This window comes from Parasteatoda tepidariorum, chromosome 9, assembly GCF_043381705.1.
Source record: "Parasteatoda tepidariorum isolate YZ-2023 chromosome 9, CAS_Ptep_4.0, whole genome shotgun sequence".
Taxonomy (NCBI): Eukaryota; Metazoa; Arthropoda; class Arachnida; order Araneae; family Theridiidae; genus Parasteatoda; species Parasteatoda tepidariorum.
Window position 1 is genome coordinate 2,108,722 of NC_092212.1, and position 17,414 is coordinate 2,126,135.

At 32.1% G+C, this 17,414-nt stretch overlaps 1 protein-coding gene across 1 annotated transcript in view; it reads left to right on the plus strand.

Moving 5' to 3' along the window:
- The first annotated feature begins 16 nt into the window (after positions 1 to 16).
- LOC122270048 (O-acyltransferase like protein-like) overlaps positions 17 to 17,414 on the plus strand; it is a 64,657-nt gene continuing 47,259 nt past the window's right edge. The window contains exons 1-4 of the mRNA XM_071185293.1: positions 17 to 68; positions 10,202 to 10,330; positions 11,569 to 11,789; positions 14,910 to 15,024. Coding sequence (XP_071041394.1) covers positions 17 to 68; positions 10,202 to 10,330; positions 11,569 to 11,789; positions 14,910 to 15,024 — 517 coding nt within the window. The remainder of the gene's footprint in view (positions 69 to 10,201; positions 10,331 to 11,568; positions 11,790 to 14,909; positions 15,025 to 17,414) is intronic.

Here is a 17,414-nt window from a genome sequence, read left to right on the forward strand (position 1 = left end):
ATAACAATTGTAAAAAATGAGTGAAAACAATCCCACGGACAATGCGACGGATTTAAGGTTATGTCAAGGTACGTCTCTTGTGAATATCAATTGATTGGTAGGTTTTCTCTTTTGAAATTACATTATGACGCATTCATATACATTATTAATGCAAATACATTTTCCATGGCTAGACGATGAGGCAACCGCAAGCACTTCCACTGGTTCAAGAGGTCCACGAGGGAAACATGCACAATATTACAGTTATTACAGAGCACAGAAGCGAGCGGAGCAGGAAAAAGAGTCGTTGAATAGAACTAGTGATCCTTCTACGACTGCTGATTCTTCTACAATTAACGTCGCAGGTTACGAAGTTTAACTACTTCCGCGCGGAGGGACTCCACGCACTATTTTTTTTTTCTTTTTGTAATTTTTATTGTGTCTCGACTAGGACGGGGCGATACATCGACTCATCGGGAAAACATCGATGTTGTGTAATCATCGCCGATCCGATGTTTAGATTGGCGTCTTTTACGAAGCATCGGAAGTTCCGATGTTCGCACGATGTTTCCCGATCATCGTAATACATCGATGTTTCCCAATGACGCGAAGAACATCGATGTTCGTAAGCGCGCGATGAGCATTTCCCCCCATCACAAGGCGACATCGATTGCCGTGACGATCTTTCTCCATGGTTTCTTCCTTCGCGAATTATCAAGTAACGATGCGCTGACACGATGAATTCCGATGTGACTAGTAGTGAAACTAACTCATCGCCAATGAAAGATGAAAAAGTGCTTTCTTCAATTCGTGAAAATCCAGTTAAAAAAAGTGATTCTCTGAGGATTATTTATGTTTTGTTATTCGATAATACTTTGAGATCATTTTTGTCTTGTTGAAGAATAGATCGTTTTTGATCTGTTCCCATAAGACTTTTTGTTTATTTATTTTTCTTTGTTAAATCTGAAGAATTGCATTCCTTCTATGTGGATAAAATGTTTTCATCAATAATTTTGTATAAAGCTGCAATTTTGCACATTGACCATGTTTTCAATTATTAAAAAAATATTATTATTATTGTTAGAAAATATAAAAAAAATCTAATATTTTCGCGAAAAATTTTGGCAAACGAGTTTTTAAACGCAATTTTTCTTTTTAAGACAGTCGTTTTGTTTTTATTTCTTTAGCCTTATTTTCTTTTTCGACTTATTGCTTTTCGGTCTTTCTCGATCTTCCTTATTTATAACGATTTTTATAATAGTGTGCAGTTAAATTTTATTTTCGCGAAATATAGTTTAGCAGCATAATAATATATTAGGTTAGCAATAATTTTGAAAACAAATTTTCAAATAATTGATTTTAACAATATTGAAGCCATAAAAATTTCCATTGTATCCTTTTCTATGAAATTTTGTTTTTATGCAAATTTTTCGCCATTTCCTCAAAAATATTGCAGGTTACTACCTTTATTTCTACTGCCTTCAATAAATTATTGAAGGATATTCTTCAAGAAATTCTGGAGAATGAAAGGACAGAGGTCGTTCTCAGTCCATCATTTTTAAAAAAATCTTTTTCTATTACGTTTTTAATTTTTCTGTTTATAAAGATTTTTAAATTGTTGGCTCAATGCGCATTTTAAATTTGATTTGATTTTTGTAATTGTATCCATTTTATTTTTACAGTTGGCTGACATACTTTGCGGCAGGCTAATACTTTTGGTCTATTCATCTGATTTTTACGTATTAGGACTTAATCTTTAATGGTTTGAGGGAGAGACCTCATATATGCTAATTAATTTAAGCAGACGATATTTTAAATTACGAAGTGAGGCACAAAAACGTACTTATCTGAATAAATTTTTTGACGGATTATGATTCCTGACCCTCAAAATATAAGGCGTAGCCGTAATCTGAGAAATATAGTCCTAATAATTTGGTCAGGAGANTTTTGAAAACAAATTTTCAAATAATTGATTTTTACAATATTGAAGCCATAATAATTTCCATCGTATCCTTTTCTATGAAATTTTGTTTTTATGCAAATTTTTCGCCATTTCCTCAAAAATATTGCAGGTCACTACCTTCAATATTTCTACTGCCTTCAATAAATTATTGAAGGATATTCTTCAAGAAATTCTGGAGAATGAAAGGACAGAGGTCGTTCTCAATCCATCATTTTTTAAAAAAATCTTTTTCTATTACGTTTTTAATTTTTCTGTTTATAAAGATTTTTAAATTGTTGGCTCAATGCGCATTTTAAATTTGATTTGATTTTTGTAATTGTATCCATTTTATTTTTACAGTTAGCTGACATACTTTGCGGCAGTCTAATACTTCTGGTCTATTCATCTGATTTTTACGTATTAGGACTTAATCTTTAATGGTTTGAGGGAGAGACCTCATATATGCTAATTAGTTTAAGCAGACGATATTTTAAATTACGAAGTGAGGCACAAAAACGTACTTATCTGAATAAATTTTTTGACGGATTATGATTCCTGACCCTCAAAATATAAGGCGTAGCCGTAATCTGAGAAATATAGTCCTAATAATTTGGTCAGGAGAGTAATCGAAAATAAGGATCTCTTGATGTTAATGCTACTTTTTGCGTATTTCGTCATATCTCGAGAACTTTTTACTCGAATTGAAAAATTTTAGCACAAAATTATAAAATTTGCTTATCCAAAGATAATTTTATGCAAAAATTATTTTAATTCATTTTTTTATTAGTAATAGTTGAAGAAAGTTTGGATTGTATGGTATAATGTTTTTTTTTAAAGAATATAATTTTTCATTTTAAAAGAAAAAAGTTAAAATAAATGAGTTGAATAGTTTCTGAAAAATAAATTTAATCCGATTACTAAGTCAAAAGTAATTTTTTTTCATGCACTACACTCTATCCACAAATTTCAAATATTAATTTCTAAAATATTCATGTTAAGATAAATTTATTACAATATAAAAGCTGAAAAAATGCACCTATTTCTTCTTATTTTATTTTCTAGAAAAATTATTTCTTAATGCAATAATTTTTTAATGTGTTTTTGTCTAAGATACATAACCATCTTTAAGAATTTTGAAAATTAACAGTAATTTTTGTTGGCCAAGGTTGAAATACTATTCCTTTTTTTTTAACCTTTCTTAATTCATCCTTAAATATAATTTACAAATTTTTTTCAAAGTTGCTTGCAAAATTTTAATGAATTATTCGTTTCACTAGTTAACTATTTATTCAATACCCTCTTTCCTTAATTTAAAAACTTCTGAATTTTTTCAGCAAAATCTGAAGGTTGAAAAGATGTGTTTTGTTTAAATTGAAAAAGACAGTCTATTGAATTATTTTAATCCAAAAGAAGAAAATAATCAAATTAAAATAATAAATGAAAAAAAAGTAGAAAAAAATCAATTACAATAAATATTTTTTAATAAACATTGATATACCAGGCTATAAAGTCATACATTTAATTTACTCCTATCTTTACTTTTTCCCCAAATTGATTATAATTTTTGTATAACTTCATTAAATTAAATACAACATTCAATATCATGCTAAATCACTTAGTTGTTTATATATGCCAATAAAATGAATATAATTCGTATAATGCTAGTTTGATGCACTTTGGCAGATTTTCACTTTTTATTAATTTTATCTGAATATCTCTCTCTTGAAATCTTACTCTCTTATTTCCCCAAACACACAAAAATTAAATTCCAAAAATATAATATGTATACATATTTAAAATTTCAGTTTTAGTTTTACTTTCCAGTAGCATCAAATAAATAAAAAACAACCTGAATGTAAAAAAAAAAAAAAAAAAAAAAAAAAAAAAAAAAAAAAAAAAANTGTAAAATTGCTTATTTGGCAAAACCAAATGTGAAACAGTAATGTGACATCGCGATGTAACGAAACATCGCGATGTTTGAGTGGCAATGCATCACGATGCTGAAATCTTAACATCGCCCAGTCCTAGTCTTGACTTTGCTTTAACTTTGTTTTTTCAATTTTCCATTTTATACTTTTTCTTGAGGTAGGTAATGTTTTACTGCACTAAACCTCTTTTTTAACTTGCATTATTTTACTTGCGTTCTGCTATACTATGGTCTTTCTTTTTTGCTTTATTATTTTTATTAGGGCATGTTGGCCTGATTTGTCATTATCTCCTGTTTTATTTTTGTTATCTTGTTGGATGTGTCACAACTATATTATACAAGCACTGGTTTAAATTTTTTTACTGAATTTTTATAATTCTGTTTTTGTTACCACCTCTTATTCTGATTTTCATACTTTTTGTTTTTGGAGTTTTACGTATGTATTATGTATTATTTATGTATGTATAAAGTATGTATCTTCTCTCGTATGCCTTAAATAGGGTGGGTCGAAATCCAAATAAACATTTCTATAATGACTTAACAATAGTTATTTAATACTTCACGAACCAATAACTCACTTTAAGAACTTTCTTTTTCCTTTCACCCATTTTTTTCAGCATGGAGAGAATACTTGGACTCGCATAAATGCCAATTCTTCCAGATTTTGAGGAAGATTCTGTGTTCACATTTAAAGTTAAAGCGAATGAAATGTATAAGCAGGGTTGGGATTTCATTTGGAAGAAACCTATTTCTTCCAGGATACTGTGAAAGAAAGTGCACAAAATGGAAGTAACTGGACAAAATGAAACAAAAAAAATAATAATAACGACCTATAAATTTGTTTCGTAATAAGTATTATTGAACAATAAGATCCCTTCAACTACTCATGTAAACATGTAACCGCCGTTAAATACAGCCCGCAATAAGTTTCTAGCCATTGCGTTCTCATAACATTATCATAGTAGAATCTGAAGTATTATGTAATAATATTCTTTCAATTCATCATCATGTGGATCAAGGTTACAGCAAGAAATTGAAATAAAAACAAATCATCGAGTTGGGAAGTCTTAACTATTTGTTTATCAGAATCAGGGAAAACAAATCATCTAACATTAAAATAACGCAAGAACTGCTACGTATTAGAATAGTAATAAAATAATTAGATGTTTCAATGTTTCATATACGAAAACAGTTTTATAGTTTTTAAATAATAAACAATTACTTTCAGAAAGGGTCTTAACATGTTTAAAATGTCGACGAATCTGCGAAAAACCTAAATCTTGCAATAGTTATAAGTATCAGTGCCCTAAAATCTTATGGAAAAAACCTTTTTTTGGTAATCTTATTCATCATTATCTAACGTTATTTCTTTATAAAACATTTTATGTATTAAAATTCAAAAATAATGCAATATTTTCACAGATATTATGCAAAAGGAATTTCACATGAATATGAAATACATTCTTAAAAAATTAATTAATTCTAACAAAATATTCCACTTATACAATATTTTTTAATTTTAATGCAATCATTACAAGAATCAACTTATGATAGCTGTAAAAAATATAATTCTTTGAAAACCTTGAAATATTACATTTTTTTAAAAGTAAAACTACTACAACAAAATTAATATTCAGAAGAAAGATGGAGTTGGTAATCAGCTTAACATACTTTATTCAGATATAAAATTACTCCTCTAGTTTCTAATAATTTTTATGAAAACCACATCTTAAGAAGATTTAGTTTAAACGCTGAATGGCATACAATTACGCTTAGTTCATAGCCTTTTCATTGTGTACTATTTAACTCTGCAACAAAAGTAAATGATAGGCCAATATTAAAAAGGAAAAAAAGCTTGTTGAGTTTTCATAATGAACTAGGGGGCTAAGTCCCCTGATCGCTGACGCTCACCAACCCCCATGGTTGCTTCGGCATAACTATTTTTTCTGTCACAAAACAGTTGAAATTATTCAACTAAACATATATGTATAAAAAAGAACACTTGTGCCTCTAAATCCCACGTCCAAATATTTCCCTTGTGATACTATTAAGATCTACTTGTGATCATAAATCATTTTTCGAAATCTAACTCTATATATAACATTAATAATTAAAAATAGATTATTGAAACATATTTGGTGAATTCACAAATGTAACTTAAAATTTTTGCTTACCAAACGGTATACACCGAAGAGCCATTATATCATGACCACCCTGCTAATAACATGTAGAACCATCTTAAGCCCTCAAAACTGCTACCACCCGCCGTGGCATTGATTCCACAAGGTGCTGATAGGTTGTCTGAGGTATCTGGTACCAAGCGCTCACCCACTGGTCCTGCAATTCCCTCACATTGCGAGAGGGTAGCGTGGCAGCACGAATTTGGTTTTCCAAGTAGGACCGGAAATGCTCTAATGGATTAAGGGCAGGTGAATTTGGGGGTCAAGACATGACTAGAAAGTCACTGGAATGTTCCTCGAACCAATCCATGACGATTCGACCCTTATGACGTGGTGCATTATCCTGTTGGTAAACAACATCCCCTGCAGGAAAAACTGTTGCCATGAATGGGTGAACATAGTCTGCAACTATGTTCAAGTAGCTTTCAGACGTCAGGGATTGTTTTATGAGGATTATGGGTCCTAATGTGCCCCATGAAAACATTGTTCCTGGGCGAGAAACCATGAAAACCTGGGCGAGCCCATTGTTATAGATGGAGGGTGATCATAATGTAATGGCTCTTCTGTGCATATTTTAATATAACGGTATAATGTTTGCACTCATTAATTCGTGTATGATGCTGAGAATTGAATTCTAAATCATTTAACGAATATCGTCATTTATAATAGTAATATTAATGTAATTTGCACCGAGAAATAATAATTGTAAAACGGTTAATAAGATCCAATGTGAAAATGAATGTGTGAAAACTGGATCCTACCATGTGATTTTCCAGCCAATAAAAAGGCAACGTCAACAATGAAAAACTGCGACACCATCATTAGATCTTTAAAATTCGAAATAAAAAATAATATTTTTAAAATCCACGTTTTTGTAGTGGAGAATAATAATTAAAAAAAAATTTGAAAAACGAAAAACGTGGGGCGCATGAAATACATAACAGTAACAGAATGTGTGCTCTTGAGAATATGTGTATGTATATCTGTAATTGTAATTGTATCTGAATGTGGATGTGGAATATGTTTGTGTATATGCATATGTATGTGGATGTATATGCGGCTGTGCATGTGTATGAGTAAGAAAATGTGTATAGGTATGTGTATATGTACTGTTATGTATTTCATGCGCTCCACGTTTTTCGTTTTACAATTTCTTTTTAAATTATTATTCTCCACTACAAAAACGTGGTCTTTAGAAAATATTATTTTTTATTTCGAATTTTTTTATTTTAAATTATAATTTTTTTAATGTTTAATTTTTATTTTTTATTTTTAAAAAATTATTACTTTTCAATTATTATTCTTCACTACAAAAAACGTGGTTTTTAAAAATATATATTTTTATTTAGATTATTTTTCTTAGTGAAGAGTAGTCAAGACTACTACAAATAATAGAACTTTCATTTTAAATTAGGGATACAAAAACAATACCTTTACGACTTTCATTAGTTTTATGCTGATGACAACCAAAACAATCTGGAAATGAATGAGGAAAAACTGGATCCTACAGCGTGATTCTTCAGCCAATAAAAATACTCCGACAATGAAAATCTTTTCACCTGACATGTTATACTAATTTGAAATAATGGAATCGACAACAAAAGACAATCTCGAAAATAATTTATTTTTAAAATTTTAATTTTATTTTACTTTGTATGTCTTTTTTCTCTTCATTTTCATGCATTGTCATCCAATTCTGAACTATGTGCCAAATTTGAAGTTTGTAGCTAGTCGGGAAGTTAGTTTAAAATCGATTACAAAATTCCACCCGGACAGACATACACGAAGGCAAGTTTATATAAACGTGGTAATAATAATAATAAATAGTTAGATACGTATATTTATTAAAATACGTAACATTATAATACACCATATTACACAATATACTTAATGTAAGCATACATAAGGTGGCAAAGCAAAACATAATAATGTCTGTGTGAAAAATTGCTCCACAGATAATTTATAGTTAATTCGTATAAAATGCAAGCCATTTTCTTACGTATTTTTAAATTAAATAAATATAGGTTTGAAACTGAAAATAGGCCCGATCACAACAAATCTGTTGCGTTAAAATGCGAGGCATTAGAAGATTAAAAGTGAATAAAAATGCGGGCGAATAAACTCCCACATATATTCATGGTAATAAATACTTATTTTACAATTGTTTCTTCAATTTTATTATATCCTCACCTTAATATCATGATTATCAAACAAATAATGTGCGAATTAATTATGTCAATACACTTTAATAAATATAACTTTTTATATATTAAACTAAAAATAATCAATGACTTCAAATAATTAAATGCAGTGCATAACTTTGACTATTTTTTAATGTTTCAAAATTTAATAACGTTAATCAATTAATTAACGTGAAACTATTGAGAACTACTGGAATATAATGTGTGCGCTTGTGCAATTAATTATATTAATTTATAACAGAAAAAAAGTTTAAATTTCTTAAAAGTTTTATTTTTATTGTTAAGTTAGCAATATTTAGCATGAAATGACTCCATCCTCTAAAAGCAAGTACACTGCCCTACAATAATGGAAAAGACAATTTCAGTTTTTGACATTTATTTTTAAATTTCTCAAACAATTCTTAAAAGATTATTTAATAATTTTATAATTTTTTTTGGTTCATGCGATTTTTCATACTTAGAAATAAGATTTAGAGGTTTACTCCTACAATAAATTACGAAAGTAAACAAGTATTTTTGAACACCCTGTGCCAGAAAAAACCATCTTTCCAAGTTAAAAAAAAAAAGAGTTATTAACTCTTTTTAGAATAGCAAATTTCAAATGAAAAGTCTGGCCGGGGAGACCTTAGATAGAGTGTACAGTCTAAAGAGATACCAACTTTCTGCAAAAGTTTTTATAAATGGGTAGCGAATGAAATTGTAAAACTTGCAGAATAAGTTCAATTAGCCAATAAATTGACCTTCATTTTTTTTAAATAATTGATTCATCGTGGGTGTTCAAAAACTTTTTCCGAAACTTCAAAATTTACCACTAAGAAAATTATTTTTTAACGATTGCGCAAGTTGGCAGCCATATTATTGCGTTGAAATTGCATTTGATATGATTGGAAATGTAGTGGTAGACAATTGCTATAAGGGAAAAATACTAAACTAAAAATAAATTTATTTTCGTTACGACCGTTCGTTTCGTTAGAAATATTTTCTAACATTTCTTCACAAAGCTGAGCCATCACCTCCTACATCAAAAAGCCTCCACACGGTCTTTTATAAGTAGTCTGCGCAGACTATTTAAAAAGTGACCCTGTTGTGCGCATGAACCCAAAACCATTTATAAAAGTCCTTGTCCTAGTGTTTAGATTTTACTGGGCACCTGGGTCGCGAAGCGGCCCCTATCCCATTCATCTGGAATTTTTGAACAGTTTTGGTTGAGCAATGAGGTAAGCAGGCAATGGAGTTGCTTTTATGAATGTTTCAAGCTCTTTGCTTGAATAACTAAAAAGGAATCAAAAATAAATTGAGCAGCTTGCTCTAAACTGTGTTTGTTTGATTTTGGAGTTGTTCAGAATTGTATCAAACGTTATTTTCAGAAAGGTTGATGAAATTTATAAAAGTAATTGAGAGAAATCCATCATATATATTTGAGAATTGAATTTGTAGTGGTTGACAAGTGAATAAGGCAAACCAATAGCATTCAGAAATAAAACAAATTTTTAGTTATATATTTGCTACCACTTTCTTATTTTAACTAGATTTTATATTAAGTAACTCGTTGGGAAAGTGGATATTCTTCACATTGGTCTAATCGATCAAACCACCTATAAAAAACCGTGTGGAGGCTGAGCAGGGTTGAAGCATCTCCGAATCATCATCTATCTTGAAATTTTTAAGTTAAAGGTGGCTCTTTCTGGAGTGAAAAGAAAATTGCGTCGCTACAAAAGGCATCTCCGAATCCTTCTTTCTTTATTTAACACCTTCACGCCGGGAAAAGAGAAAATACTGGTAGAAGAACTATTTCAATATTAGATAATATTCGGGAGAAGTTAATCTATTCTCAACAATAGCAATTCACTGTAAGAAAATATATCACAAGAAGCAATTCAATATAAAAATTGCATCCTTTGAAAACAATTAGTAGTTAAGAAATTTTGTTATTCCCGGAAAAAAACTAAAAAATGAAATTTATTGTTACCAGTTTTTACTCTGGTGCGCTGCCAAGATGAGGCACCCCGGCATGATGTAGAAGGGGGACACCGGACGTCCAGCATAGATTCCCTCGGACTTGGCCCATCGTCTCGAGGATATCGGCTTTTGGCTAATCTCTGTAGTCCTTCCCGCTAGAGAATTCAGTTTAGCTTTCCCTAAGGTTACGATCCACCATCTCCGAGATACTGTCACGAACCACTCCTTCAGCGGACAAACTCCGTATCCCCAGGATACTGCTCTGGTTAACTGCTTACTACTGGTACTGCAACTGCCTTTAGCCTCTCGTCTCGTCTCGTCTCAAATTGTCCAAGGCGTTCAGGCCCCAAAGGGGCCTTTTACCTTTCCATCATCATGTAGAAATCGGAATTGGTTTATCTTCACCTAAAAGAAAGGGAAAGAAAAGAAAGTTTGAGAATAAAAAAAATATTCTCGGAGAAAACGAGCCCAGTGCTCGAGCTGCTCTCTCATTGGTTGCTGCAGGGACTAGTGGGCGGGGCTAGGAGTGATTCCACTAAAGTTCTAACTTCAGGATCGCTAAAGAGTTCTTTAATGGCAAATTGAAGTCTGGAAATCTTATTCAATGGCTTTTTCTTGGAATTAAATTTAGCTGGGCGCGCTGGGCATCCGGTGCTCTCCAGAGCAGTTGGCGCACTTCGCGGGGGTATCTCTATCTTTGGTGCATTGGTATGTGAAGTGTGGTCCCCCACACTTCATGCATGCTGGATGGTTTGTACAATCCCTCTGCAAGTGTCCAAATTTCTGGCATTTGTAGCATTGCTTGGGGCCACGGCCACCAAAAAGTCTTTCGACCCTTATGTCGTACCCCAGTAATTCTTTAAGTTTCGTGATCTCAAGATTTTTCTCAGTATTTGGCAAAGTCACAATAAAAAGTGGGAGGGGCCTATATCCATCTTCCACTCTCTTTTTCATCTGAACAACGTTGAAAATATCAAGATTTGAGGACTCAAGTTCATCGCTTCTCTTTTATCCTCCCTTCAACAAGGCGAAAGAATCTAGACTGACCTGTTTACCACGTCCAGAGTCATCCCGCATCCGGCGGACGTCAGAACCAAAAAAAAGATCCCTGAAAAAAACCGTCATAAATCCACCAATACCCTATAGAAATTATACTACTATCCTCAATAAATATTAATAAATTTAGTTACATAGATTTCGTCCCAAAAATCCCTTTTTAAAAGACTAATTCAAAATTTCTAAAGAAAATATCATTATGATTGAATTTACATTTTACCATAGTGGTGCCATCTACAGACAAATAACCTATCTTTAAAAGTATTGAAAAAAAACCCTATAATAAATTTCAATTTATTACACTACACATAAATCATTTTTCAGTGTTCGATGCCACTTCAAAATGGATGCCTGGTGTGTTAGTTGGAACATTCTCAGATTATGGTGACTTTGACGAATGCCTGCAGGTGGAGGCTCCCCGAACCAGGAACCGAGAAGATGGTTTTAGGGGAAGTTCTTGCTCAGTCCAGTTTAAACCACCCTATCCACAGCGGTCGCCCACATTCACAGTCGTCAAGGGTACATTTGCTAACGACACAGACACTGTAAGTGCTTCGAATAACAGGTTTCATACCCACCTAGAAAAAATTAAAAAGTGCTAGTAATATTGACATCATTTTTTTTTAAATATTATTATGTTAGTAGCTACCAGAATATTTTATTTTCTCTGATATGTAAGAATTTATGACCTTATTTGAAGAAAACACAAATCATTTTCACAGACGAGGCACAAGTTGGCTTCTTTCAAGTTTCATTCAGCATCTTATTCTTAGGGACTATGTTTTCCTTAGCAGAGTCTTGGTGTCTGGCCATTCATGCCGCAGATACGTCATGAAAAAGCCACGCATGCGTAATGGCTCCCTCTACTTAACGAGAGATTCCGAAAGGGAATTGATTGCGAGAATAACCTTTATTTAACCCTTTCAATACGGCAAAAAATCAGTCCAAGTGCACCCCATTGCCGGGATCAGTTATTTCTCCTCCAAGCTGTTACTTTTTGGCAACTGGGACATATGTTGTCCCAGCCGTAATATCAAAAATTTGCCAAACTGGGACAGAACATGTCCCGTCCGGTGCGAAAGGGCTAATCCGTCATTCAAACGAAAAATGTAGAGATTATGTTATGTTCCAAAACATGACACCGTTCAGACGAATTTTTGGTATTTTCTTAATGAGTATTTTTCTAAGAATTATTACACATTAACTTCAGAAAATAATCTTTTAACTACTTCCCGGACAGCACAAAGTGATACTTTTCGAACATCAGTGAAGGAATACACCATTTTTTTTAAATTCTTATTGATATGCAAATTCAGCATCCATCGTACATACAATCACGCAAAACACGCGTGCAGTCCAACTGCAAAACTCCCAAATAAAACTTGGCTGACTTCCAATCACAGAAGATTATGTTTTTGCTTACGACCGTTTAAAACGTGATAAAACAAAATGAACTGACAAATTCTGTTAAGCCCGAGTTTTCTCGGGATGATAAATATTTGCAATATATACGAGTTAACTCGGGATAATCAGGGAAGGGGTATTGACTTTTATGGCCCTTCGTGAAATAGCGATTTCTGCGTCTTAAAATTAATGATAGTGGAAACCAGAGATGGTGACTTGCCGTGGACAGCGGATCGAGTGGTAGCCTTTTAGTGCAAGTCTGTAAACTTTCTAAACAGTTTGTAAAAATTTATTCTAGTGGTAGCTGAATTTATATTTTAATGTATTATTGGTTCCTAATTGGTTCATGACTAAATGGTTCTTCGAAACACTAAAAAAGGGGAGAAGAAAATTAATATCAAAAAAAGGGAAGTCTAGAGCCTAAAAATCAAAACGAGAGGAATGTCGTTCTCTCACACCGCGGTCTTCTCAACTGACGCCAAGAAGGCTCGCGGAAAGGAGCAAAGATCTCCTTGGTTACAGTTAAGTAAGAAGAAGAGAATCAATGTAAAAAAATCAATTGATCAATTTTAAAATGAGAAGGCTATTGTGGTTAAACGAACGAAAACTGAAAAAAAATCGAGGAGTTAAATATTGACGCAGGTGCAACATCACACTTGGCTGTTGAACGGAATGCCGACCTTTCATTTATTGAGACTTATAACCAATTTGATATTTAAGTAGAAAAAATAGATGCATCCTGAGATAAGAGCTGGACCCCTTAACTTGTGTGCTAGAGTTAATTCGAGCACGCTAAACAGGCTAAACTGTGCACTTTCGAGATAATTCGAGCAGCATTGTATTTTATGCTGCTATAATTTTTCACACTCGAATATAATCGAGAATTGAAAATAACAATGTGAAAGCTAAGAAAAAAAAATCGTTTTATTGACATTTATCATTTACATAGAATTGTAAACTATAACACTTATTTATTAAAAAATAAAATGTACAAGGATGCCAAACTATGTAACAATATCTTGCTCTCGAAAGCTGATATATATTTTAAAGTGGTAGTTTATCTGGTAATTGTGATTCTTGATTTAATAAATTCAATTCAGTAGATTTTTATCTACCACTATTTTTAAATAATTTGAGGTATATGTAATCAGCACTTTATGAATCTAATGTCATACACCATATATAAGGACTATTCACTCTTGGTATAAACTAATTCGTGACTTCCGCTTCTGCGTTTTCGCTCGCCACTCTACCCTTCTCTCCATCGACAACATTACAGGCGCCCACGGGCATCACCACAGACGAAGGAGTCAATTGTCCGCTTCGCGGACAGGCACTCTGTACACTACTCCAGTTCAAGTTCTAATGTCATGCTATACCTTTTTTAAAAAAAAGGAAAAATTGTCACATATTTGCAAAATTTACTTTGAATTTATTTTCCGTCTTTTAATTTTTTTGGCGTGTCAGGAGCAGTTGGCATCTCTGAATATAGCCTTTTCCCATGGAACAAAAGAGCAGTATATCAAAATTGCCCACCAAAAGAAAAGACTATGTTCTAAAGTGTGTTTTGTTACATAAAAAAATTTCTTTTTTTGTTTTGGCCGGTTTTTTTCAAAAAAAATCTGAGTTAAGGGGTTAATTAAAACCTCAACTTTGTTCCTAACACCCCTAAAAAAGCATCTGTGGCTGGCATTAGACTTTTGACTGAACATCATTGTCGGAGGACATGCTATCTGTTATTTTCTTAACACTGGGAAAAAACTATTTCAAAAAGAGTAAAAATTGACAATTATGGAGTTGGTTTTACAATCCACATTTTCTCTAATTCCAGGGCACAAGCAGCACTAAATTTTGTGGGTAAACACAAACATAAGACAGCAGAAATAAATGTTTATCTTGTCTTGTACGTTTTCACTTCACTTTCTGTTCTTCAATACTGTCCGATTATCTAATGACTCGCTCAATAAATGGAGGCTTTAAAAATTCAGTAAAATGTTCTGATTGACTGTTAAAATAGGAAGTCATTCTTAAATAAACATAATGAGTCCTTATACTGTATAAGTGAATGAGATAGTGCTGTTCATAAAATAGAGGAAAGATAAGTAGTGTAGTTAAACTTATTAAAAGTTATATATAACGCCATCCAGTGGCTAGAATAAACATAGAACTGGAAGATTACTCACAATAAAATGAATATTTTTTAACACCTTTTTTTTGGCAGGATATTCAAGAGTTAAGTAAGAATCTTTTTTTGATTGCAGCTAGGTGGTGCGTTTCGAGTTGCCTATGAAATGTTTAACCATAAATGGTTCCGACTCGTTGCCTGTGTTCCTTCCAAGTGTTCCCTACAAGACATGCAGCTCATTGCACAAAAAAGTAAGACCATTCTCCTATTTTTTATTAGTTTTTTTTATCATCAGAAAATGCTAATACAGTGCTCAAATGAGTAAAATATAAAAGCAATGATAAAAGGGAAACGGAATACCCTGAATTACTTTAGATCTAATGATCGAATTTTCACATACTGAGACAATCATACACGATCTAGGACCTAACTTCAAGGAATCTGATGCTGAGTATTTTGTACAGGCGATATTTTAAGTTACAAAATCCGACGCAAAAGCGGCGGCGGATTCGTTGTCCCCAAAATATGTGGGGATAGTTGAAATCTAGAAAATAGGGATTAAATAGTACAATAGGAGTTATGAAATAAAATATTAAATAGTTCTTGAGAAATGAAATTTTTAAATTTACGACTATTTCAAAGTTTTATTGCCCTCAAATTTTGTAGGTTACCCTATACAGGCCGGCAAAATATTTTATAGAGTGATTAGACATATAAAAACAGAAGTTTCCAGAATATTTTGCCAACATTTCAAAAGCCTTAACACGTAGAATGAAGTGGAGTTGCATATATGAATCATTTAGATGTAGTGGTGTGGAAAATAATTAATACAATATAAAACATAAACTAGAGGTAGCACTAGAATAATTTCTTTTATGAAAAGCGTAGCAGTCCAGCATTTATAACAACCTTCTTTAAAATATGCAAAATTCTTACAACTTATTTTAAATGTCTACCACTTCTATAAAATATTTAACAAGAGTAGCAGTTGGAAGACCTGTAAACATTTATATCATTCTAATATTTTGATAGATTTGGCTTTTATGAAATTAATCTTAGAAATAAAAAACTTGTAATATAATTTCTTTTTGAAAAACGTAACAGTCTTTTTAAAAGAACGTTAATCACAAATGGATTAAATAAAAATTAATTAGTAAAAATTATTTTTTGCTTTTAATTATCCTTGGATAAACGAATTTTACGATTGAGTCGAAACCATTACAATTGAGTTTTAGTTCGTGAAAATCAAATCCTTGAATCAAAAGTTATTTAGAGTATTCTTTATTATTTTGCGCAATTTGCAATGCGTACAAGCAAAATAAAAAATGAAAAGTACTTTATTAAGTAAAAAGTAAATGACTGGTGTAGAGCTACAGCTTTAAGTAGAATAAGAAAACTTTTTCTTTACCAATTTCAACCCCTGTGGGGAAAAAATTCATTTTTCGAAGAAAATATTTTTTTCCAACAAAAACGTTAAGAGTAGTCATTCAATCTTTTCATTTTTAGTACTTATTTTGAAAAACTACTTTTACAACTTCCGGAATGTATATGATAGGGTCAAAGAAATTAATCAGTTATTATTAATAATCACCTGTTATAATTAACAATAACTAAGTAAGTCGGTTAAAGTGATAATTATTTCAGAATTTATCACATTTACCGGTTGTTATTAATAATTATCTAAGAAATGTATTTAATGTAATAATTTTCAACACATTTGGCTATAGATTTACACACGCGCAATAATTTCCAATTACCACATATTTCTACGTGCCTAAACATGTAAGAAGTGGTTGAAACTTAGATCATTTTTATTTATTTAAATAATTTAGTTATTTAATCGAAACCACCACCATGACCTACACTGTATATTCAAAGTGAATATATTACTTACAATCACCTTCAATGATAAACTGGACGAAAAATGTTTGAATAAGTTTCTGATTTTAATCTTTTTTAATAGATCTATCCTTTTTATTAGTCACTACTTTTTACATTTTTAGACGCACTAGACATGCCTGAGCTAGTCAGTTGCGTGTTTAGTTTAGCTCACTCTTTGTGAGCGTTCTACCTGTTTCGTATGATTAGTTTGTTATAGGCCGTTCGTTTCTTAAGCCACTTAAGAACACTTCAGTGTTTGGTAGCACGGGTGAAAGCGAGACGGAAAAGTGGAAAGGCTGGTAGTAAAACCATTTCAGTTATTGCGAGTTTCCGGGAGAATTTTACTTATTCTTTTTTTTAAACTATGCAACAATATCTACTTTATCTCTGAAGGTAGAAGGTAGAAATCATATAAATCTCGGTGCGCTGCCGCGAAGCGGCATTAACCGATTCATCTGTAGTAGTAATTCGATGATGAGGAGTAGTGAGGTGGAATGGAGATGGGGGGAAGAGGTGGTGCTTAGCACCAAAAATCGAGAGTGTATTTCGTGACTTTATCTCTGGATGCTGGATATTGGGGTTATCTCGGCGTTTGGCGCGAAGCGCCACTAACCGATTCATCGATTCTGTTTTGTTGTATTCTGGGAGGTCATATATATCTTTGAAGTTGTAGTATGTTGTAACAACAAGTCAAGTCCGTAAGGAGTAAATCTTTAGTTTTGAAGGGAAAATCATCTTTGGAATGGGGAGATCCCAAAAT